The sequence below is a fragment of the Archocentrus centrarchus genome, chromosome 7, assembly GCF_007364275.1.
Source record: "Archocentrus centrarchus isolate MPI-CPG fArcCen1 chromosome 7, fArcCen1, whole genome shotgun sequence".
Taxonomy (NCBI): domain Eukaryota; kingdom Metazoa; phylum Chordata; class Actinopteri; order Cichliformes; family Cichlidae; genus Archocentrus; species Archocentrus centrarchus.
Window position 1 is genome coordinate 19472572 of NC_044352.1, and position 24027 is coordinate 19496598.

A 24027-nucleotide genomic window follows, 5' to 3' on the forward strand; every position below is an offset into this window, starting at 1 on the left:
TTTTGCTGAAAATCACAAAGTAGCTTTCATTTTTTTATTAGGCTGCCTCTCACTGTAAAACTTTACAGCAAACTGGAAGTTGGAATTGGACGGCATTTTGGTATAAACACTTAAAAGTAGTCGTGCATTAGCAGAAGAAAAGAGCTCAGATTAGATCATAAAAATGTCAATACGCATCCATTTCCTGTTGTACATTTGTCTGATAATTTAATGAGTTAAATCAGCGACATCTATCTATCCAGCCAACTATGTATCTATTCATGTCTCCTTCCATCTCATCATAAAACAGCTGAAAAAACGAAACCCAAGCCGACAGCCAGTGATGACAGATGCACCACAACGCAGTCTAAAACTTTACCCCATGTTGTTTACAACCTATTCTCCTTCTGAGAGCCTCGGAAGGGTTTACAGCCCACCACAAAAATAACAGCAAAGAAAGAAAACGTCTCTGTCCAAGGTATTGCAACTCAGTTCATTTACAATGCCATTTGCGGGGACCTGTGTGACTATAGGGGGTAATTCAGCGGAAATTGTGCCCTTGATGAAGACGAACTGACGTAATCAAGGCAGTTTCTTGTTGCCGAGCCAGGAAGCCAACCCCAACAACATGAAACTACCTAAACCACGCTTCAGCTTCGCGCAAAGGGGTTTAAAATCCATGGAAAGGACAATGCAGGCAAAAGCCAAGTGAGGATTAAGACTATCCAGCACAAAGACAAAAGGCGAGTACCAATACATGAAACACACTGTGGTCTGCAATCAAGCTGCTTTTGTAACATTGCTTGTTGTCACGTTAGATGTGCTATGCCTTTCAATTGTTTACTCTCAAAAACCGCGCCAGTGCAATTTTGCTGAACTTCTAAATTCCTAAATACTTTTGTGTCAGAGCAGCATAAATTTTATTCATCTGTTAAGTAAACATAGCTTGAAAATCCAGTCACAACAAATCTCCAGAACTATCATACAAAAACAATCAGCATCCAGCATCATGAATCAAGTAGCAAAGGGAGTACCAATCAGCAGCGCGCTTAAGCAACTTCATACAAACTATGGACGTGAGCAGGCGTGCACCATGCGTGTCAAATCAGCTGTCAAGCAAACTTCTCTGACAGATGCACCATAGTTCCCAAAACAGGAAATAAATATATTACGTAAAGCCGAGTCCTACCTTCGCTTGCCTTCAATAGACGCCTTCCAGGTGCGCTTTGTTATCCACGTGTTTGCCGTGACGCTTGTCATTATTGTCACTGGAGCCGTCGCAGTCGCTGTCCCTTTATCCACCATCCTCCTTATCTCCTGCTCCCATGAAGCTCCATTATCCCCAGGGTGTAGGCGGCTGCTCCTTCCAGCCCAGCGCCTTTCGGCTGGGTCCTGCACACTGCAGTCTCTGCTGTGTGGATTAGCCCTCCTCCACACACACCTTTAAACGCATCTTTACTGCTGCAGCACATTATATTTGCAGATCATAAAATCCACCCCCAACGCTTTCCAGGGCGAACCTGACATTAGAATTTTATGACCTTGACTTACTGTGGTCACCTGGATAATATTTAAATCAACGTTATGGTCTCTCACTTCTATTAAAACTGCCATGATCTCCTTCTCTAATCCGCAGTGTCTCTCCCTCCCTCTCATTTTCACTACTATGCTAGGGGAAGGACAAAGTTGGAAATACCTTTTCTAATTCGCCCTCCTTTTATTGTTTTGGAATCGTTTGCCACGACATAGCTTAATATCAGTGTGTGCATGCACAGTACACTGCACACAAATGCCAAAGCATCAGACACCAAGGAAGAAGCAGCAAGAGTGGCAATTCATTCACTGAAGCTCAGCAAAGTGAAACTGCTTACATGCCACTAGTTATTTATAGACTGCATGAATATTGCCTCCTCCTTTCCTTTGGTTCATGTTATATTACAATTAAAATTACAAACTAATAGCACCTTACTGTTCCAGTGCCGCTGCAACTGTTCACCTGCGAAACTCAGGTCTTGTCTGCAAGTTGCAGCGTTTTATCGTTCATATAGGAAGGCACGATGTGTGCATGTGTATGTGTGCTTAGTGAGCACATTAAAAAGAAACACGACTAAATAATTGCTGAATGTATTAATTAAAAAAAAAGACACATGCATGTCTGTCAATATCTTTGCCTGTCCTGTGTGTGTGTGTGTGTGTGTGTGTGTGTGTGTGTGTGTGTGTGTGTGTGTGTGTGTGTGTGTGTGTGTGTGTGTGTGTGTGTGTGTGTGCGTGTGTGTGTGTGTGTGTGTAGGAGTGAATGTATGTATGTGAATATTTGTGTGGGTTAAAAAATATGTTCAGGAGTAGTTGTAGACTGCACTCTGTTCCCTTTCTCGGTTCTCCCTGTTGAGCTTCTTGAGCTTCATGCGTCTGTTTTGGAACCAGATCTTGACCTGTCTGTCGGTCAGGTTGATACTCCGGCTGATCTCCAGGCGGCGCTCCCGAGACAGATACATGTTGAACAAGAACTCCTTTTCCAGCTCCAGCGTCTGATGCTTTGTGTAGGGACACCGCTTCTTCCTTCCACTTTTGGCTTTTAACCAGCTTCCCATTGTCTTTTCCGCGGACAGATCATCTATCGGAGCAAGACAAATGCAACAATGAGCAAACATGCGGCCAGATCCCGATATGTGGAGATCGTACGCAGCTTCATAACCTTCATCAATACAGTGGATGCTAGGTACACGCCCACATTTTAAATGCACATTCAATACCGTTCAAAGAAATCCAAATTAATAGTGTACACGAGCAGCTTTACCTGGGTGCGGACTCCTCCGCTCTCACTTGAACAAATGAACAACATCGAGCATCACACCTTTTGCAATAACTCCTACTGCTTGCAAATTGCTTCTGTAAGATGTACAACTATAATTAGATCAAATCAAACGAGGGTGTGCAGGCACTTCCTTTGTCTGTGTTGGACCTCAGACTCCCATAAAAATTTTATTACCTTTGCACACCGGAGCCAGATGAATTTTTTTGTAGGTTCATCTTAAAACAAGAGGAGGTCTCTGTAGCATAATACCAGGTTTAGAAAAAATAAGGACAAAGAAACAGTGCATCCAAGTATCAGGAGCGAGAAAAAAATCACACTGCTGCACATTCAGTTAATTTCTTGATTAGCTTTTAGACTCTGGGGAGTAACGCCTCTGTTACTCACACACAACACACCCAACACACACGTACACACACACACACACACACACACACACACACACACACACACACACACACACACACACACACACACACACACACACACACACACACACAGGTTACTGTTATAATTACCCTAATGTGAACAGTCGCTGTGTGCCCCACGTTTAATCATTACAAAAACATTTAATTCAGTAATTTAATTCGCACGCACGCACGCATACACACACACACACATACACACACACAGAGAGAGAGAGAGAGAGAGAGAGAGAGAGACTCCCTCTCCCAAATACACACATAGACCCCACAGCATCTTCCAATTAAATTAAAAATAAAAGGATCATGTTGATCTACATCTATAAATAACGAGGTGAAATTAATTTTAAATAAGCTAATGAAAAATATGTAACAACATTGAATAACTTTGATCTTAATTAGGGGTGTAATACCAATACTACTACTTCAACTACTACTATTACTACTACTACTAATAATAATAATAATACTTGGAAATATTAAAAATGGAATCAACAGATGGTGATATTTCAACACTTCCTTTACCTTTAAATACTTTATCAAATATAACGTGACAAGTTTCTTTCTTGAAAAATGAAAAAAAAAAGTTTAAAATGTACTGTAAAACTGGGGTGGATTTTCATGAATTTACTTTTCATCTAAGCAAAAATTATTATTATTATTATTATGCGGGATTATGCTGATGGCTTTAACAATACGGTATTTTATGACGAAAGTATTTAAACTGTAGCTATAACCCGCATAATTTCATGCTGGCTCAATACACAGTTTTCAGGTATAAAATGTTGCTGTTACATTTGGCAATATAAATAACCCAAGTATGCAGAGAGAGAGAGAGAGTGTGTTTATTCTAATGATAACTGCCCATCTCACGTTGTCACATTAATGGAAAGGTGTTAAATGCCATGGGCACCACAACCCCTCCTAAGCGAAGCTATCAAATGCCCATACAGACCATATGACTCGTATCAAACGCAACGCTGCATTAAGTTATTAATTATTGTATCTGTGCAGTAATTTTAGTATCACCGTCAACAAGTCATCTGCATGTGCGCGTGAATGTTTGCATTGTATTTATACACAGGCATGTGTCTGTGTTAAGGAGGGGGACGTGGGGGCGTGAATTAGTAGTCTACCTTTTAATTCCCCGTCCGAGATATCTGTACAGCTGTCAGTCTTGGCCTTCTCTTCCTTCCTGCTCTCACTCTCCTCTGTTTTGGAGACCTCTCTCGCTGTCTCCTGCGACGATTTGCTGCAACTTATTGTCGATTCTGCTGCTGATTCAACAGATGTCGCCAAGTGGGTCAGAGAGAAACTGGAGGGGAACTGCTGGTCATCCTGTAGCGGCCTCTCTCCGCTGTACACCTGGAAACATCCGCTGGAAGAGGCGGCTGTTTGCTGAGGCCGGCAGCTATTGTCTCCAAGCCGGATGTAAGTGGCTGACTCTGTTGTCTGTTTTCCCTTATTGCTGTCATCCTGGTAGAGGCAACAAAACGCCTCCTCTTTGACGCTGCCTATTGGAAACGAGCAGGGTTGTAAACACTGGGCAACAGGTTGTTCGTCCCTAGAGGTTTTGGAGCCTGGGGTCCATGTGGCCAGTTGTGTTGACAGGTAGGCCTCATCCTGGAAGCCGCTGAGCGACACAGCGCCGGGAGTAACCTCGGCTCCCTTGGAGAGTGAAGACAGTCCAACCTTCCCACTGTTTCTCATCACTGAATATCCGTACTCTGCAGCTGAGTGGATGTACATTCCGGGGTTGCTGGAATAACCCTCACCCCTGAAGGAAGATGATCCTCCCATTAAGGAATCCATCAGGAAGCTACCGGGAGCTATGTTATTCGGACATGACATTTTTGCATTTAGCAACACAGTTATCGTTTAGTGTGTTCCACTGGTCTAAACTACGGGATTCTCCAGGAGAAAAATGACAGTAGGATGCTGACATCTTTTGGAGGGGGGTGCAAAAATATCAGGAACATAATTATGGATGCTCGGAGACATGTCATGTGAGTTTCAGACCAATAGCTGCGTGGAAGTGGACTTGATGCTCCAGACTGACGTGACGTCAGCGCGGTCAAGTTGTGAAGACTAAGGGGTTTTTGGTGGAGCAAGAGCGCCACCTAGTGACCATCTGCTGGTACGACCAGCAGGCCCATACCAGGAAGAACAAAGGAAGGCTGCTCTTGCTGCAGTGATTTTAAAAGACACTTACAGCGTGGCTTTTGGATATTTTATCTATCTCAGTACAGACCTTTGGATGCTCCAAAGAAAAATAACTCCGGACCCCGGTGCTTATGCTGTGGAGATGAAGCGCCGTGGATTTGATCCAAAGGGTACAATTTGTGTCATTTTTTTTTTGTTTGTATGTTTGTTTTTAATTCAGCTTTATTGTTTCCACAAATTTAGCAAGGTAAGCTCTATCAGGTAAGCTGATGTGTTCTCTTTAAAAGAAAACCTCAGCAGAAATGAGGACATTTTTTAAGGTTGTAATTTTAAAGAAGTAGTGAAGATACTTGTGAAGCAGCCCAAAAAAGTAAATGTTCGTTTTGGCCTGCAAAATATAAGACTGCGCTATCTTGGAAGGGCCTTTTACTGGCTTCCTGGGTCTACCACCATAATTTGGACCCTTTGATTATTCATTTGTTTTTGTTTTTATATTACAATTGTGCGCCAGCTGCCTTGGACCCGAATTCGTTAAAAGAATAATAATACCGCATCTTAGTAAACCAATTAGTCAACTTTAACTAGACAGGAATAACTAAGAAGCAGCATTTAGCTGTTTAACTGGGTCTCGACTTAAAATGGTGTCAACTGTACGGGAAAAACTGCAGATGGATGGCCTATAAGGATAGTTATGTAGTGGTCTAAAAGGACATCAAACAGAATTACATCAAGTGTCTTTTCATACTTTTAATACTATTAAAACACACACACACACACACACACACACACACACACATATATTTATATATTTATATATTTATATATATATATATATATATATATATATATATATATATATATATATATATATATATATATATATATATGTAAAGAAATAATAGGTATTTGCTTACTTGAGCTATTGTGATGCATATATAGCATTTTTATAATGAATGATTTCTCTTGTTTGGCTCATGTTTTGGTGTGCTATTGTGAATTTAACGATTTTGTTTTTCTTGTTTTTTTTGTTTTGGGGGTTGTTAATATCTCACTCGGATAATTGATGTGGGCTGCAGGAGTGAATTTGAAGCTACTTCTCAATAATCAGAATTTATACGAGCTTTGAACGTATTTATGCACAGATTTTTTTAAGGTCACTGTGATTTTTTTTTCCTTCTGTCCTCAAAGCTAATCAAATGATGTTGAAATTATAGAAACAGTTTATGATATAAAAGCATACGTAAAATCCTATCAGGTACAATGAAGTAAACAAAACAGCCAGTGCCGTTTAAAATATAGTCTGCTATATTATATGCAACTGTCCTATCACGTAATTTAAAAACTAAATTAAAACCCAGAAGAACGATAAAGTTACATGTCGTACCTCTCGGAGTGGAGCTGAAGGGACCGGTTAAAGTTGGTAATAAAATAAAGTTGGCTAAAACGGGTTAGACCTGTTATAAGCGGCTTTTCAGCATACTTTTAGTTTCAACAATGTCAAAAATTGGCTGTTTAAGCAAACGGGGTTTAAACGGTTTCAAATGTTTGTTGAAATGCTTTAACCACGGCGACCGTGAGGCGCTTGTTTACTCTGTACCAGCAATGCGTGCGAGGCTGTGTTTGCAGTTCAAAATCATTTTCAAAGGCAAGGGCAACATATTTTGCATCACTGTGCGTGTTCATGTGTGCAGAATGGTTGTGCTACAAGATGATACAGAACCTTTTGCTTTTATATATATAGTCAAGTGTGAGTGTAAATAATAAGTGAAATAAATGCTTAAAATAAATGATTTGTTGTCTTGTGGTCATTCCAAACTCGCCGGAATCATGAAGAAAAGGTACGTTAATGTAGTGAACATGTTTGGTGAACATGTTTGGTTCACAACGTAAACAATACCATGCTGTTTAGCACTGAGAGAAAACGACACAATAAAGAATTAATAGAGATGCAACCTATTTTCGCATCTGAAAATTGTGTAACGTGTAAACGCAGGTTTTGCTTCATATAAGGACACAATAAACACAACTTATATGGTCAGCTCATTTCTCAAAGTCACACCACTGACAAACACGCACAAAAATGCTTTACGACACATTCCCACCTAGCCTGCAGGCTAACACTGACTCAGCACAAAACCTAAAATAGTCACGCGTAAAAGCAAATTACGTGTGCACAACGAATTTTACAAACGATGCAAAGAAACCTCGCAAACCCGGCACTGCAGAGGAGTGTGTAAATATCTGAAATGATAAAGTAAAATGACAGAATGCCTGTTGCTATGGTAGCGTGCAAAATCTGTGCTGAATGTCACAGATGGAACAGTAATGTGCACTTGCAGAGCTGCCAGCAGCGTGGAAAAAGTGCTATGATTTGACAGACGAGTCATGGAAATTGTGTATTAGGCTATAAAGACAAAGAAGCACGAGTGTGTGGTTTGATTGGGGTTTTTTTTTTTCTCTCCTAGTACAGAATACACAGTGATCCTGTACGTATTGATGGTTCTCAATCTGAAACAATCTGATTTTTGCGTGACTGTGATCATCATGAGCCAGAAGTTAAAGAAGCTGCTGAGAAACTGAACTGCTTTGTTGTACAGACCAAAGGTTAAACCACAGCTGTATAACAGGGTTATTATCCCTACAGTTTATGCTTTTTAAAAACCGAGGAAAACTTTCAACAGGCATGCATTCTTCTCTGCTTCCACAACAAAATGCTGTTTGTTTACACAGATCCATTTCTCCCATGGAAACGCGAGCGCCGCCTTATTTTCCAATAAATGATCCCTAAAAATTTCGTGAGGTTTTTTTTTTTTTTTTTTTTTTTTTTCTGCAGACGCCTAAAGCCAACTTTGTCGTTTGTCCAAACATTTTCAAAGAAAACGCTCACCACACACACACACACACACACACACACACACACACACACACACACACACACACTTGACTGTGCCTGTATTTTACCATGGTCTTTACACTTGTCTAAACTTCAGCCAGCACCGACCACTAAATTACCGTCCAACTGATTGCAAACCTGGAGGCTGTTATCATAATGCAGGAAGGTATGGGTGTTGAATGCTGTGAGACAGCCTACATGGTAGCGGGTTTCCTACACTAATCAGAAGCCACTGGGGCGACACAACTAATTTGCTCCTGGCGGTCACTTTAAAATATCTTTCCAGTTGGAAGTAAGCAGGCTGTGCTTTGTGGGCTCCTTCATGCTGTTGGCCACTCCATGCGTAACTTCTAATTTATGGTGCCAGAATTATTCAAGTTCTTAATTAAATACCAAAGTGATAACCACCGTCAAAGTACAGCAGGATTACATTATTGCCGTTTACCAAATACCTTTCACCAGATGACATATGGAACTTAAAATTTCTATAATTTTTAGCAAAACTAATTTTGGTGACAACAATGCATAAATGCCAGCCTACAAAAGCACTAATGTAAATGAAAGCGCTTTGAAAGCTGGTCGGTTGCAGCAATAGGAGCTCGTTTTACAGCGACGAACTGTTTTATGGCCCAATAGAACAGGTTAGGTGCTGAGATGTAAGTACAACATTGTAGTATAAAAACCATTCAATAGCCTATAACCACTTGATTAGTATTTGCGGCGGGGGAGTGGGGGCGGTAGACAAAACCAGCATACTGACAAAAAAGAAAGCAAAATTTAAGTCAGAAGAGTTCATAAATTATAAACGATAAATTGTTGCCATAAATTTATAGCAAAATGATTTAAAAAAAAAAAAACATACTGAACAAATAAAAGAAAACTTAATGGTTTTTATTTCCGTGTATTTTCTACTTTTTAATTTTTTTTCTGGTGTGTAATTTTTTTCAAAATTTATGGGACACACATACGAGCACACACATACATACATACACACACGCACACACTGAAAAGATGACGCACAATGTACCCCAACTCTAAGACTGAATGTTATTTTTATAGCCTATTTATGACGCAAAATAACATTTTATAAAACATGATCTTAACAGTTTTATCATTTAAAAAAAACTTATTATGTAGGAGAACTAACTGATCCAGGCTACATCTTCTCCAATCTACTTCCTCTCGTCTACATGAAACAAACCGCCATTTTTCTTCACCGCAAAACCCAAGTGCACAAGCCAGACTGACACATAGCAGGAGCTGAATTCCAGCACAGTGGACTGTCCTCCTGTCACGCATCCCCAAATATGATGTCGACCACTACTACGACTAATAATACTACTCTGATGTCACCGAGGCATCTATATCAGGAAACGTTTTCAAAGTCCCTTTGAGGAAACAAAACAGTTCAGAGGCCGGGGGAGTCCTGGCCCCCGTGTGGCTGATAGACAACATTTGCAGGAGCCTCTGCAGCACTCGCTGTTAGTGACGTTGTGTGTTGGAGAAACCTACAAATTACCACGTCACTGTCCCAGGGCCAAGGTTGGTGGGTGTGGCAAGAGAGGGGCTGGTATAGCCTTGATCTGGGCGGCTAGTGCGCTTCGTCTTTCTTTGGTCAGAACAGCCCCCTGTCATTCCTGATGATATACTAAGACGAGCAGATTAAGTCTGATTTCAGTTCATGCAGATAAAATACATTACAGTGCTTTCTGCGGAAATGCACAAGAGCACGGAACTACAGTTAGTTTACCACGTTTGGTTTTTTTTTTTTTCTTTTTTGCTTTAAAACACTTGTAACTTGAAGAAAACCCTTAACCAAAATCACTCTAATGGAATTAACACAAGCATGCAAACGGTGCAGTAATATTTCTGTGGACATGAACAGCCTGTGCAATCTTTTGCTAAATCAGGAATCAAAGAGTGGACTGACTCACAGGGACCACACACCCACGCACGCACAAACCATCATGTTTGCACTTACAGAACCTCCCATTACGACAAATACACTGGGACAGCCACACACCAACACGTTTTCTTTTCTTATAGAATACGAATCCAGATCTACAGTTTACACCAACATATTTTAAAACGCCTCATGCGTGAAAACGTATACATTTTACAAGGACAATAAAGTGTATTTACTGGGCGTGCTAAAGCTGGCAAAGTTACCTGCTGTAGTTTAATGCGAGGGGTCAAAGTTGGTCTCTGTACACATTCCATTTTCTGTTCCCACTCATTCTTATTGGCCCATTCCGCCGCTGCACACATTTCCGGGCTAAAGGGGCTCCTTGATTCCACTTTATTGCATCGGGTTAAAGGTGAAGGCCTTGACATTATGGAAGTTCAAAGACTACATTTAATTATAAATTGTACTTAATGCACACGTGCAATCATGATGGGCATATGTTTAGCACACACGAACACAAACTAAACACACATGCGCTCAAATAAGGCATATAAACACGAAGAAAATGTATATATATATATATATATATATATCTTGCGCATTGCAGTGCATATTTAGCGCACCTAGTGCAAGGCAGAGAGCTAAACATATGCGTACTGCATTGCATTGGCGACTTAGTTACTCAGTACAGGGGAATATATTTTTCACAGACATCGGTCAGACTACACAGACCGAGTTCACGTCGAAACCCATTTGCAATGTTCTTCGGACATCCAGTCCTGCTTGTTTACTATTTACTGCGGAAGTGAACGCCATTTCCCCCGAACAGACGGTGCAATTAAGAGAAAAAAAAAATAGGCATTTAGTGCCTGTGTCTTTATGGCGGTGTCTAGACTACAAGAGTGGCGATTCCATTTAGTGGGCACTAAAAGAGGTTATCATTGAACCCTTCTTCTCTACATTTTTCAGATCTGAGCTTTACCTTTTTTAACATCCGTGCTAAAATTCAAACGTGATCCTTTGGACTGGTGTAACCTTGAAATGGTCAAAAAGCCGTTAAGTGTGAGCCCGCAGACACTATTCCTTATTTTCCAATCGCCACCAAATCCACCCCACCAAATGCGTGTAGCCTCGTGAACCGGCAATTAACACAAGTTTAAAGTGTGCACGTGTTATGTGTGTAAGCCAGCAGCGTTGGGTTATACACACATTTATGAGCAGTTGCTATTTCCAAAAGACTATGACTCACGACCAAGACAAAGTAACAAATACGTTGCCCGTTACGAATAAATGCACAGTAACAGCGGTGAGGGTAATAATTGAAAGACAAACAGCACAAAGTCGTTGTGTTTTGCCTATAGGTTTTCTGTTTATTTCATAGGTATTATGTTAATGATACACAGGCCGACAATCTGTTCCCCCTGTCTGGAATCGAAAGCAGCAATGTTTTTAAGCAAATAATTTAACAAGAGTTGGCTTTAAAGCTGTTAAAGATGAATGGGCACTGTACTGAAAAAATAGCAGCAGGAATAGGGGAAAGGAAATTCAACATAGGGTTATTTACAGTCATGATAGCACATTGCATAGGCTACTCTGTACACGGGGATATACTTTTTCACAGATTGGACGTCACAGTTCTCAATGGCAAAAGATGCAGCTTGAAGATTTCCTATAATTTGTTCGTACTCCGGTAGAGAAATTAGATAATGATAAGCTATATACATAGACCAGAGCTAGGGACAAGAGCTAAAAGTTGTCTGCGCAATAAGGATTCAAAATACTTGTTATATTTGATATTTTAACAAATACGTGAACAATAGAATAAACACAATGAAGAATCGTGATAAATAGAGGGACATATTCAAGAACAGCATATAAATGATTATTCTAATCGTGTAGGCCTTTTTTTCTGAGGACAGCTAGAAATTCAACGCCGCCCGTAGGGCAATAAGAAAATGGCGATTTATCCCATGCGGGCCTATTTCTGCCACTGTCCACTTTAACATTGCACTGTTGGTGATGTGGGCTTCCTTAGAAAATGGTTATGCCCACAGTGACAACACAATGAGATAATAGGGGGACCTAAATGCCACTGTCCAAGACTGTGACACTCTGCTCCTGCTCACAACAGGGGATTTCCAGAGAAGTACTGGAGGCGATCTCTGCTCAGCTTCTTCTCTTTCATTCTTCTATTCTGAAACCAAATTTTAACCTGCCGGTCGGTGAGGTTTAACATTCGGGAAAGTTGAAGCCTTTTCTCTTTGTTGATGTAAACGTTAAAGAAGAATTCCCGCTCCAGTTCTCGAATCTGAAACTTGGAATATGGACACCGCTTCTTTCTTGTTCGAGGAGCGCCTGGAAGAACAAAATAAATAAATAAATATGCAATTCAAAATAAAGTCAAACTGGAAAATATTCAGTGGAGTCACATGAATTAACAGCAACGATGTCTTTTTAAAGGGGTCAAAGGGAGCTTAACTGCTGAAGAGGCGACAGACTTGCCAGATGCTAAGAATTCAGTTTCAGTGGCATTAGTACTGATAACATTTCAGTCAGCATTCATCCAGTGAACTGGCTGAAGCTATCAGATAAACCAACCATAAAGAGTGTTAAATATCCGAATCGCCTGGAGTAAATAATATCAACTTACAGCCTCTAAGTACGTGTTTATCTGTTATAAATATACAACAACAAAAGTATTTCACCGCATTATGTGTGCGACATTCCCCTGGAGCTAAACTAACAATTTACACAATCTTTTGGCAGTGAGTTGAAATGCACTACCCTTGCCTGCAATGCCATATCAAGACCTCTGTGGCCCTGTAAGGTCTTATCAAACAGGTGACCAGGGTAATTTGTTGTTTTTTTTTTTTTGGGTTTTTTTTTTTTATTTTTTTTTTTTTTATTGTTTTTTATGTGTGTGGAAGAGGGCTAAGCACAGATCCCAGCTTGTGTATGTTCCCTGGCTAAAGCTAAAACGATGCACATGAGGCTAAATACCAGTATGGCTTAGGGTAAATGTTTCATACACAAGCATCCTTTCTTAAAATTTCCTTTAAAAAAAAAATCAGTGGTCATTTTTAGATTTTTAAAATATCTTAGACATTAACTGGAATGTCGGGCAACCTCACACAAATCATGAGGAGAAAAGAAGCCTAAAGTGCAAAAGGAAACATGCACATTAATGAAAACCTTTTTCCAGCGGCTTCTGGGGAAGAGGAATAATGTGCAGACCATGCAACCTCCTAATTCATGGACAGGGGGAAAGAAACGATTATTTATAATTTAAGCATTCTAGTAAATGAAGGAAACGGTTTTAATCGATAGATAGATATATAGATAGATAGATAGATAGATAGATAGATAGATAGATAGATAGATAGATAGATAGATAGATAGATAGATAGATAGATAATTAGATAGATAGATAGATAGATAGATAGATAGATAGATAGATAGATAGATAGATAGATAGATAGATAGATAGATAGATAGATAGATCGCATTTAACCGTAAAGTGTGTAATACTCTTTGCAGCATGCCTTTTGCGAGCAAACCCTGTACTAAAAGAAAATTCACAAGACGCCAAAAGCAATGTTCTGCCCAATTGGTTTTTACTCTCGACAGCCCAACGAGAAAATCCCTTAAAATGCCCAACGCAAGTTCATGATCAAAGTTAACATTTGTCACAATAGCTCTCTCTTAAAAATTTCACAGACTCTCACCATAGAGGCGTCTGTGTATAACATCCCCCTTTTTTCAAAGCGCTTTCCCATCGTAAAAATTCTTCTCGTTGCAAGAAAGAGCTTTGTAGGGTTATAATAAAATCCTTTGAATGCTTATAAAACTCCACATAAAATCTGACCGACAAAACACCGGGCTAGTCCCCTTAACCTTCCCCCATTTTACAGCTCGGTATACCTACTCGAGTGGTTGCTCTTGCTGGCGTTGCCGTCCTTGGTTGTTGCAGAGGAAGACGTACATGAGCCTGAATTTGTGTGTTCCTCCTCATCTTCTGGGTCTTTTTCCTGCTCCGCGGCTCCGGGTACAGAGGCTGTGGGCTGCTGCTGCTGTTGCTGCTGCTGTGGGGAGTCGCTTTCTAGCTTCCCCCCTTCGCCCTTTTGTAAACAATTGTCTGACTGATTGTCCGTGCTGCTGCAATATGCCGTCTCAAAAAAGCGATCGAAACCTTGCGGGAGGACGCTGTTTTTCCCCACGCCGGAATAAAAACCTGTGGAGGGATGATTGGAGCCCGGATGGGTATGATGGTGATGGTGGTGGCTGTACACACTCTCGTTCTTCATAAGCATTTCTGTCATGGTGGATGGTGGAAGACAGTCCCTATGCACCAGATCCTCTCCCGAGTAGCACGACGCATAGTTGCTTCTGTGGTGCCATTTACTAGCAGGGTCCAAGCCGTATGAAACTTCCCGTACCGGCTGCACTTGAGACAGATTTGTGGAATAGGGGTAGCTGATTTGTCTGGACGGGGCCTGTGGAAGAAACGACGAGACGGCAGAAAACTCGGGGACGTAGTAGGTGCAGCTGGGGAGGTAGATATTGGACGCACAGCCCGTCCTGTCCCCAAACTCGGATGTCCGGTCTTTGCGCGTCTGGGAGCAGAAGTTGCCCAGATTCACCGAGTTAAACATCTTTCTCTCTCTCTCGTGTTCCGTACTATAGATAGATGTTTTGGATAGGAGCTGCAGCAGAAGGGAAAAATTTGGGAAGGCGAGATGACGCGCAATCCGTCTAAGTCGCCCCGCAGACACGTGATCGAAAGTAGATATTGTCATATATCAATTTGGAAGAGTTGGATGTGTAGGAGTGGTTGGCTTTAGGTAAGATCGAGGAGGTTCAAACGAATAATTTTCAAACACCACGGGAGCACTAAGAAAACCAGTAACAGATTCGTGTTTGTTGGCTTATGACAATTAGGAAGATATGTGCTGTGCATGTTTATATTTATGGGCTGCTGGTAGGCTAGCTAAACAGCTACAGCTCCTTAAAAAGGCATAGCACAAACTGCAGAGTCCACTCAAAGGCATGCTTTTCATAGTGTTATGGCGTTTTGCAGGTAAGATTATTAAAATTAATATTATCACTACAATAAGTATGCTCACTCTTGAGAGTGCACCACTAGATTACTAGTAACGTAAATATTTTTGATCAGTGAATGGCAAATTATTAATACTGATGCTGGACACAATACAATAGAAAGAAGGATACTGATTAGCAATAACTGAGAATATAGCCCATAGAGCACAAGCCCATTAAGAAGGAGTCTCATAAGCTCAGTCAGCGCTTCAGTATTTACAAAAAGTTACACTAATCACAGCATATGACTCGTCTTTTTATGCTTTTTTAAGAAGATCTCAGCCTTTTAATTGTTTTGGTGCATTTTTACTTGCTACTGGTTATCTCAGTTCGCTGCACACACGATTAATAAATAGATCAGTTAATCATTTCATTCCTGGTGATTTTTTTTTTTAAATTATGCAACCGCTTATTGTGTTACCTTGCCATTCAGTTATTTAGGGACCACCAAATGAAAAACGCTGTTAATTTGGAGAAGGGGTAAGAAACCATAATTATTCCGCAAGGTGAAGCTGAAGCAGCGGTTGAACAATGTGCAATACACAAGATGCATGTTGACTGAGCAAGTTATTCGGTTCAGTCTCATTATTCCCTTTGACACTGGATCGTGACAGAGATCATGAAAGACAACCACACAATTCAGGACCTTTATCCTGGAGTTCCTGCAGGACCACTGGCCATGCATCTAACCCAGACGAAAAATGTGCCCAGTATTTATATACATATATATATATATATATATATATATATATATATAAACACACACATACACACACAGACACACAGACACATACACACACACACACACACACACACACACAAATAATTAGTGCCTCAAATGACTGGCTTCAGTGTTACTCCAGTTTGGAGTGGTTATTGGCAGCACCACTCACAATATTCAGTGTGTAAGCCTCACACTCTGAAAATATTCTGATTTATATGTTAGGAAAATACGTTCTTGGACTTTATTGGCAAAAATTGTTTCTATAAGTGTCTATAAGATTCAGAGCAGAGCAAGGATTAATCTTCTCAGTAACGCGCTACTTAAAGGCCACTCAGACTGGGCCTATTGACCGAGTAGTATGAATGTATCCGACATTTCCCTCTAAAATTAAATAAGTCCCAACTGATGTTCCAAGCTGCTCTGATCATTTTATTTTCACCAGAATGTCGACATTCATCTGTGCGTGACAGACAGAGACATGTTCCTCGGACTTTTAAAAAAATGTCAATAAAATGAATTGTTTGGAGAAAATATGCGCCTGCGTGTGATTTCCTGCGTCATTGTAAACTTTTAATTGTACTGTTGAGGGCCATCTCTGAATCTTTATAGACTAACTGATACTATCTCAAGGTGAAATTAATATGATGGTCCATTGTTTATGATTATAGGCTGCTTCCTAAACGTTGCAATAGACTCTCAAATTATTACCCACTTTTCCAATAACACAATCGTTCTGTTACAGTCACTTACGAGACACCTGTGTTGTTTAAAAAATAGAATTGAAAACAAAGTTAGGGACTTCGGTGATTCCCAAAAGCAATGGGAAGAAGAAGCAACATCATCCGACCCTAAGGATTGGAACGGAGATTCCATTGCAGGCGAATATGTGAAAACGTGGCAATGGCATTAGCTTGTTTACTACCCCTACAGACAAAAGGTTGCCTCACATGATGCATCCTGAATCCAAGTACAAAGAAAGCAGACAGCTGTCCAGACACAGCACTTGAATTTGACCACTAAAATCCTTCTACGTCCACCATAAAACACCGAATGGCTGTAGTAACGCTAAATCCCTTTGTTCTATAGAAAACCATAAATGCGGAGAATGAGAGGAATTTGGATTTCAGCAACTAGATATTGTGCAACCTTTCTGCAAAGAGGCAGTGGGATGAATTTCATTTTCATTGTATTTATTTATGTACCTCGAGCAGCCAAACGCAGTTAAGAAATCTCGCCATTTAGGACACGAATGTCGGAATAAATTTTCAAATTTCGCATTTTAGGACGTTTGCGAGACAAAATATTTTATTAAAATTACTCAGAATAAAATATACTGAGATAAGCAGCAAGAGAAGCAACACTAAGAGTTTATTTGTGATGCGTGAAGCCCAGCCGCTGATGCAATTTTTGTTTCAACAACCACAGTTCTGGAAATATTTGGGTAAACATACTGGCCTGTGGCCTATCTGGACACATGTTTGACACATGCTGCTGCATTAGTGTTTTGCAGCTGAGCAACAACAATAATAATAATTCGCACATCAAAATGTCATTGCCTATATTAACAGTGTGAAATATATAGTGCACTGTGTAATTAAAATAAAATAAAATGCCAGACTTGTGTCTGAAGTTGAATTTCTAAAACCCGAAAAGCCGCCATACTAATTGGCCATGGGTGTAATAAAGGTTCTGGATTATGACATTTAAAATGTATCCATATGTCAGCATTACTCTGATCATAATATCATCCCAGAAATAAAGAACAAATAAAAACAATAAATAAAAACTTCAAACTTTCCTTTCAGCAGGCAATAACAGGACCGAGGCCGACAGTCCAAAACAATACTGTCAATTCATTTCCTCATCATAATCATTTCACTGATGCGTAATAGCCCGACATAAATAAGTAATGTGTGGGTATGAATAAGCGATGCACTAATAAAATTCAAAGGTTAGGCCTGCTGATCGAGACAACAGAAACACAGAAAGGCTTCACTGGATTCAAGATGAATTTATATATTAGATAAGCATATATTAGAAAGACACCGGAAAATAATACTCCTGGTCGCATTTAAGTTGCAGTAATTGTCACAATATGGCAAAATATGACCAGCCAGCGTCCATCACTTGGCATTATCCTCTTCCTGAGAGTTTAAACACTGGCTACTCTCGCCTTAGTGCAGTCAAAGAGTAGGGTTTACCATGTGTTTATTTCCCTGGATGTGCGAGCCGCAGCTGAAATTCCGCTAGCAGTAGGACCCAGGAAAGTTTGATAAGGCTGCACCAAACGAGCAGGCAAAGAGTATGCAGAGTTTGGAAGCAAAATGGCCTGTATCCCAGTTAAGTCTCCTTCTAATTCGAATTAAAAAGACCCAGACAATGAAAATATTTGAAGCGCAGGTTCCAGTACTCTACAGACACAATGCTCAGTTGACTGCTTTGCTAGAACTCGTTTAAATATCACTGTTGAACCACTAACTTTATGACTGTGTCTGAGGAATTTAAGCTATGTCTTGCTACCGCACCAAAATTACAACTGTTAACCTAGGTGTCACCTTCTTGTAAAAAACAAATCGCCCAAAAATGGTGCGCCTAAACGTTACAGTGTTTTGGCTCCATGTCGATAAATCCATTGCCAAAAGATACAAGTTTCAGCACAGACACAGACAGAGATACACACACACACACACACACAATGGGTACAGTTTACCAGGACACTGCTCTACAGTTAGCTGAAGTCAAGGCTAAATGTGGGAAGCTTGCGTAATCACATTACTGTCCCCTCATGGCCTAGATAACTTTAATTGGATGTATGTCGGCCAGTTAAACTTCCCTGTATGAGCTGTGAAGAGTTCCAGGCAACTCTAAAGAGACTTGTTTTTCTTTTCCTTTCTTTCTTCCTTTTCTTTCTGTTTTTTTTTTTTTTTTTTTTACTGAGATCTCAGTGAGTGCACCTAGCGTAAAGCGTTTGTGGTGGCAACAATAGCTGACAAGATAAGGATGTGTGTTGCTGTTACATTTAGAGCAATCTCCAGAGTGTATTTCACTTTCAGCCACAAGGACATAAAGCTTTCACAACAATGTGTTAACTTTTTTTATTAGTAGTATTAAATGATTGCACATCACAAGAAATCGCTCAGTACAGTGACTACTGGATTCAGCTCCCATGTGTTATTTCGACGTCCTGAAAAGAAGCGAGAGAGGAGAGAGAGTGTGTGAGAGAGAGAGAGAGGTGTGTGTGAGAGAGGAGAGAGAGAGAGAGTGTGTGTGAGGAGAGAGAGAGAGAGAGAGAGAGAGAGAGAGAGAGAGAGAGAGAGAGACCTGGAAACCATTTAAGCAGAGGAGCAGTGAATTATGTCTATCTGAACAAATTCTAGGGAAGCTATAAGTAAGCTTCTATTTGTGTTTTGCTAGAGGAACTCTAAATAAAGAGCATTTTATCTGAAGATCCCACTTCAGGCTATAGCCTGTCACATGCTGATAAAAAGATATTTTTAGGCGCGGCGTGCACTGGGCTTCCGCTTACTAGAGTTAATCTCCTAAAATACCTAAATCACCTTTTAAAATCAGGGAACTGATATGAACTGTGCCGTCATTCATAAATAAACGCAGTTACGCACGGATGGCGCAAAATTACCCGCGAGCTGCAAAGCATGACGCATTTGTTTATTTTGAATTTGCTAACTTAAAGATAATGCACCTTGTTTGGTTTCACCATATTTTGAAATAATTTTACTTCAGCGCAGTAATTATACTATTTTTATTTATTGGTTAGACGTTAGATGCAAAAATTTCGAGTTTTTTTTTTTTTCAATATTTAATCTAATATTTTCAGTTGTGACCAAGTCTAATTGAGACAATGTTCATGAACACGCATACAGCAGGATAATTATGTGACTCGTGATAAGGTTTTGAACATCAATGCAAACTAAGACATGGTTGGTTGATTTCTGCGCGGGCGTCAACAATCGTTTTTGTTTGCGTTAGCCTTGCGTAAAATGGTTCAGTGTACCCAAACGGAAAGCGCCGAGCTTTCCGCAGTATTTTCAGATATCTTTGACATTCCTGCTTAAACAGTTACTGCTAATGTTTGACATGTGTTTGCTTCTTTTTTTTTTAGCAGTCCATCCATTTACCCCGAGTCACTGCATATTAAATAATAGATAGCAAATTCCTCCAAGCTATCCACATACGACTTCAACCGATGCTGACCAAACTTGAAACAGGTGACACAAAAATTTTCCACTATGTATAAAACAGCTTTAAAACAGTTTTCAAAAGCTTTAAACAGGTACCACAGTTTGTACAGCTCAATGCTTACATACTTGACCTTCAGTGGGGCGCTTTAAGGCCCAAGAGTCGGGCCTGGAAAAGCTAGTCCTCCATCAGAAATAATGAATAACACTAAAATCCTTGCCAAAGATAAATTAGAACTGTTTATCAAAGAAAGAAAGAAAGAAAAGAAAGAAAGAAAGAAAGAAAGAAAGAAAGAAAGAAAGAAAGAAAATGGTGATCAAAACAACGAGATTACATAACCTAATACTGCGTAATATGAGCTGACTAGCGTTGTGATTGTGTTTTGATTGTTGCCATTAGTGTAAAATCTAACAAAAAACCCGTCCGTGATGATATAACTGTCGATCAAGAAACTCTTACAATGACTTCAATCAATTCCTGGAAATGTTTTGCCTTTCTTTACACCAGGGGACAACTGGTCTAAAAGGAATTCGTCCTTTTTGACGCGAGCCAATGAAACCTTCACACCCCGTATTAAGGGCTGTTGGAGGCGCGATGCTATTGAAAAACAAATGTGATACGGGGGGCACATTTCAGGGAAAAAAAAGGACCTCATCGCGAACTCATTTTCAAATCATGTCAAAATCAATATATAACAGTTCTGAAAGACGTAAAACGATATAGATCTCTTACGTGAGCATCCTACCTATCTTCTCTTTCACATTAACACTCTCCTTTAAAACACACACATTCACACTCACGTACGTCCACGCACTCCACACTCCCCCTGCCACACACTTTAGTAGGAATAACAGTGCTTTCTATTTCTCTAGCCAGCTTTGTACCATAAACGGCAGTGGGGTGACGGGGGACGTAGACCACACTCCACACAAGTTCTCTGCGAAGGGCACTGTGAAGCTCGGTGACCTTTGGGACGCGGAGACAGCCTGCCATAAACAGATTTAGCCAGTCTCAAAGTCAAAAGTGCTCAAGAGCTGTGAAAGACCTATTGTAAAAAACCTGCAAAGCCAAATATCCCCAGATTGTCTGGAAAAGCAAAATATATCTTTGATTTCCTTTTTTTTTTTTTTAACTCGCCATTTTGTATAAAATGAATTCGACCACATTCGAATACAGACATGTAAGAGCAAACTAAAATTACATATTACGCAGAAATCATTGTAGCCTTGGAGGAAAGGGGTGGCAAGTAACAGCGTCGTGCACTGCTGTTTTTGGACGTCAAAACCCCCTTCCCAGCATAGATAAGGAAAAGCAAAGCAAAAGTCATAAATAATCTCAACAGATAAGTCTGGCTTGAAGTTCAAGTTAAAATTCCTTTTTCGTCATTTGATTAGACACAGTTCAAAGCCATGAATGTCAAGTTAATGAGTCCAAGAAGTCCAACCATTTTACAAATGACTCACTGAACTGGCCTGTAAATACACACAACTGTTTGTATCATTTAATCATGGCAGCAAACGCGTTCACGCTGTGCTCAAAGTAGACTTGTTTGGGTGCTTAGACTAATTACGTAGCAGTCAAAATACATTTGGATTAACGCGTTATGCAAATTATAGCTGCTGTGAATTGCAGTTTACTGAACGCTAATCTACTGCAGTTTGTTACAAGCCACGGATCTTGACTCATATCTATTGTTTCTCGTTTTCATGTCACTAAATTGTTCTGCGGGTTGTACAGGCTCAAGAGCACATATAAGCGCTACTGGGACCTTCATGAGTTTCTATCATTGTTGCACTTTAAATTCTGTCAGCGCATCATAACAGGTTTTCCTGAATTCTCCTAATATTTTTTTAACGTAGCACGGCCACGAAGACTTGCTTACAAATAATAACAGAAGTAAGGAAATAAAGTAAGGAACATCATGGTGCATTTTGCACATGCTATTCTCTCCTTACCGATTTAACAAGGCAACGCGCAAACATAAGATACTATTTTATCTCCTTTCGTGGTCAACAAGGCGTTTGATGACCTGGAAAGACTGGAGCTCTTATAAATGACGTTCTCTCGGTAATCAAATTCAATAAAGGCACTTTAAGATTACCTAGCATTATTTCATAGCCTAAGTTAATTATTGCAACAAATACTTGGTACACTTAAAAGGTTATGTTTTGCATCAGACTGGCGTCGCTTTGAAAGTGATGCATTGTGTATTCCTGAGATTAAAACATACACGGACACGCGAATGTTTCCATCGGTGCGTAAAAGGGAATATATTAAAATATTACGCCTGCATTTCTTGTTTTAAGTGAAGGAAATTATTCAAATTCCGTTGCTGTTGTGTCCTGATATATCTATACTATTTCAATCCACCGTTTTATCAGGTAGGCCTACGTAAATGTACATGATGCCAGCATATTTATTTACACCTTCCCTTGAGATGGCATGTATTGAAATTCACAAACAGCTAAAAAAAGAAAAAAGAAAACTGAATGGCGAGTTTATTACATTTACTGGGGTTATTTTAGAACTCAGTATTTATATTAATTTTGATATCCGCACACTGGGGCATCGTGCCTGTTTAAAATCAATGTGTACAGACGACCCTTTCTCTCATGTAAGACCATACAGGCATTATATTCATTGTATTCATGTGTTGCATGTACATTACAAAATTCCTTATGAACTGATGAATATATAAGGAGGCTATCTGTTGTGATTTAATGTACGGTGAGCCTAGATAGAGAAGGTTGTTCGGTGCAGTAACGTAAACAGGCACAAATATGAGCTTCTGTCAGTTGCAGAAACAGCAACATAATATAGCTCCAGTTAGACTCCTGCGAGACCTTCATCAACCAAAACTGTATCTTTCTAAATTACAAAGACTTAGAGATATATGTTAAATCATAAAGGTTCAAGGCAAATGATAATCGAATACCAAGGGGATTGTGCTAAGTAATGAGCTCACGCCATCTTACATTTGTACATGTATGCGTGATCATGCGCAGACTAAGTCAGGAATGTCATTCAGTCAGGCGGCTGCAGGAGCGGACGTTCACAGTTCACTGAAAAGGCAACATCTGATTCCAAACACAGACAGCACAGCGGTTTCCAGTGAGCACAGCCTACTTCACCTAACTCAGACTGCAAACCGATGAAGACAAACGCACAGTTGCTTGGTTAGTTAGCTGACAGGATAACGCTGCGCCGCCGCACGTTGCTTTACACTTATTTGCCAGTAGGGAGAGCCTTGTGGGTTTTAGAAACGGTTCACTGTAAAACTGTGTAGTGTGCATGTCATTTGAAAGAAGAATGTTTATTTGATCTGCGTATACCATATGAAATGAACCGTATTTTGATATATAATTATCACACTTATAAATCCGGAATGAAAGCCAGAGGTGAGGATACACAAGGAAAAGGCGGTCCAAAAGGCTTGAGTATATGGAGCACTGGGGTGTAACCCCATTACTGCTTTACAGAGCTATTGCGTGTTTAGCTGTGCCGTTATAGGCTTGTAGCATAGCAGTGACATTGATTAGGTTGAACTTCAAGAGAAACCACAAGGACTCGGAAACGGGATTTTACTTAAAAGCAGTCCAGGTGTTGTATAGTTGTTGTAGTGTTCCAGGCTTTATAAAATAATATTCAGTGTAAGTTAGAGCTTAAAATATGCACCTGGCTGCAATTCTGCATTTTAAGCTAGCTGCATATAACCTACCTTTGCACACACACACACACACACACACACAATAAAAAGCCCACCCTGCGTGGGCTCCATTTTCTTAAATTTCACGGCATGTACAATTAATGTGCCAACAAAACACTCTTTCAAAT

The 24027-nt window shown here is 40.0% G+C and overlaps 2 protein-coding genes across 2 annotated transcripts; both read right to left on the minus strand.

Annotated features, from left to right (window-relative positions):
• Window positions 1-2282: 2282 nt before the first annotated feature.
• Window positions 2283-5162, minus strand: hoxc10a (homeobox C10a). Its single transcript, XM_030733177.1, has 2 exons — window positions 4350-5162; window positions 2283-2593 (listed from the first exon to the last, which is right to left on the minus strand). The coding sequence occupies exons 1-2, from the start codon at window positions 5062-5064 to the stop codon at window positions 2316-2318; spliced, it is 993 nt and encodes a 330-aa protein (XP_030589037.1). The 5' UTR covers window positions 5065-5162; the 3' UTR covers window positions 2283-2315.
• Window positions 5163-11579: 6417 nt separating this feature from the next.
• hoxc11a (homeobox C11a) lies at window positions 11580-14887 on the minus strand. Its single transcript, XM_030733176.1, has 2 exons — window positions 14101-14887; window positions 11580-12530 (listed from the first exon to the last, which is right to left on the minus strand). The coding sequence occupies exons 1-2, from the start codon at window positions 14825-14827 to the stop codon at window positions 12298-12300; spliced, it is 960 nt and encodes a 319-aa protein (XP_030589036.1). The 5' UTR covers window positions 14828-14887; the 3' UTR covers window positions 11580-12297.
• Window positions 14888-24027: the final 9140 nt, after the last annotated feature.

Coding starts and splice junctions, on each gene's coding strand:
- hoxc10a (XM_030733177.1), bottom strand. CDS start 5,064: ATGTCATGTCCGAATAACATAGCTCCCGGTAGCTTCCTGATGGATTCC. Junction 2,594..4,349: donor CTCGGACGGGGAATTAAAAG/GTAGACTACTAA, acceptor TTGCTCCGATAG/ATGATCTGTCCGCGGAAAAG.
- hoxc11a (XM_030733176.1), bottom strand. CDS start 14,827: ATGTTTAACTCGGTGAATCTGGGCAACTTCTGCTCCCAGACGCGCAAA. Junction 12,531..14,100: donor CAGCAAGAGCAACCACTCGA/GTAGGTATACCG, acceptor TTGTTCTTCCAG/GCGCTCCTCGAACAAGAAAG.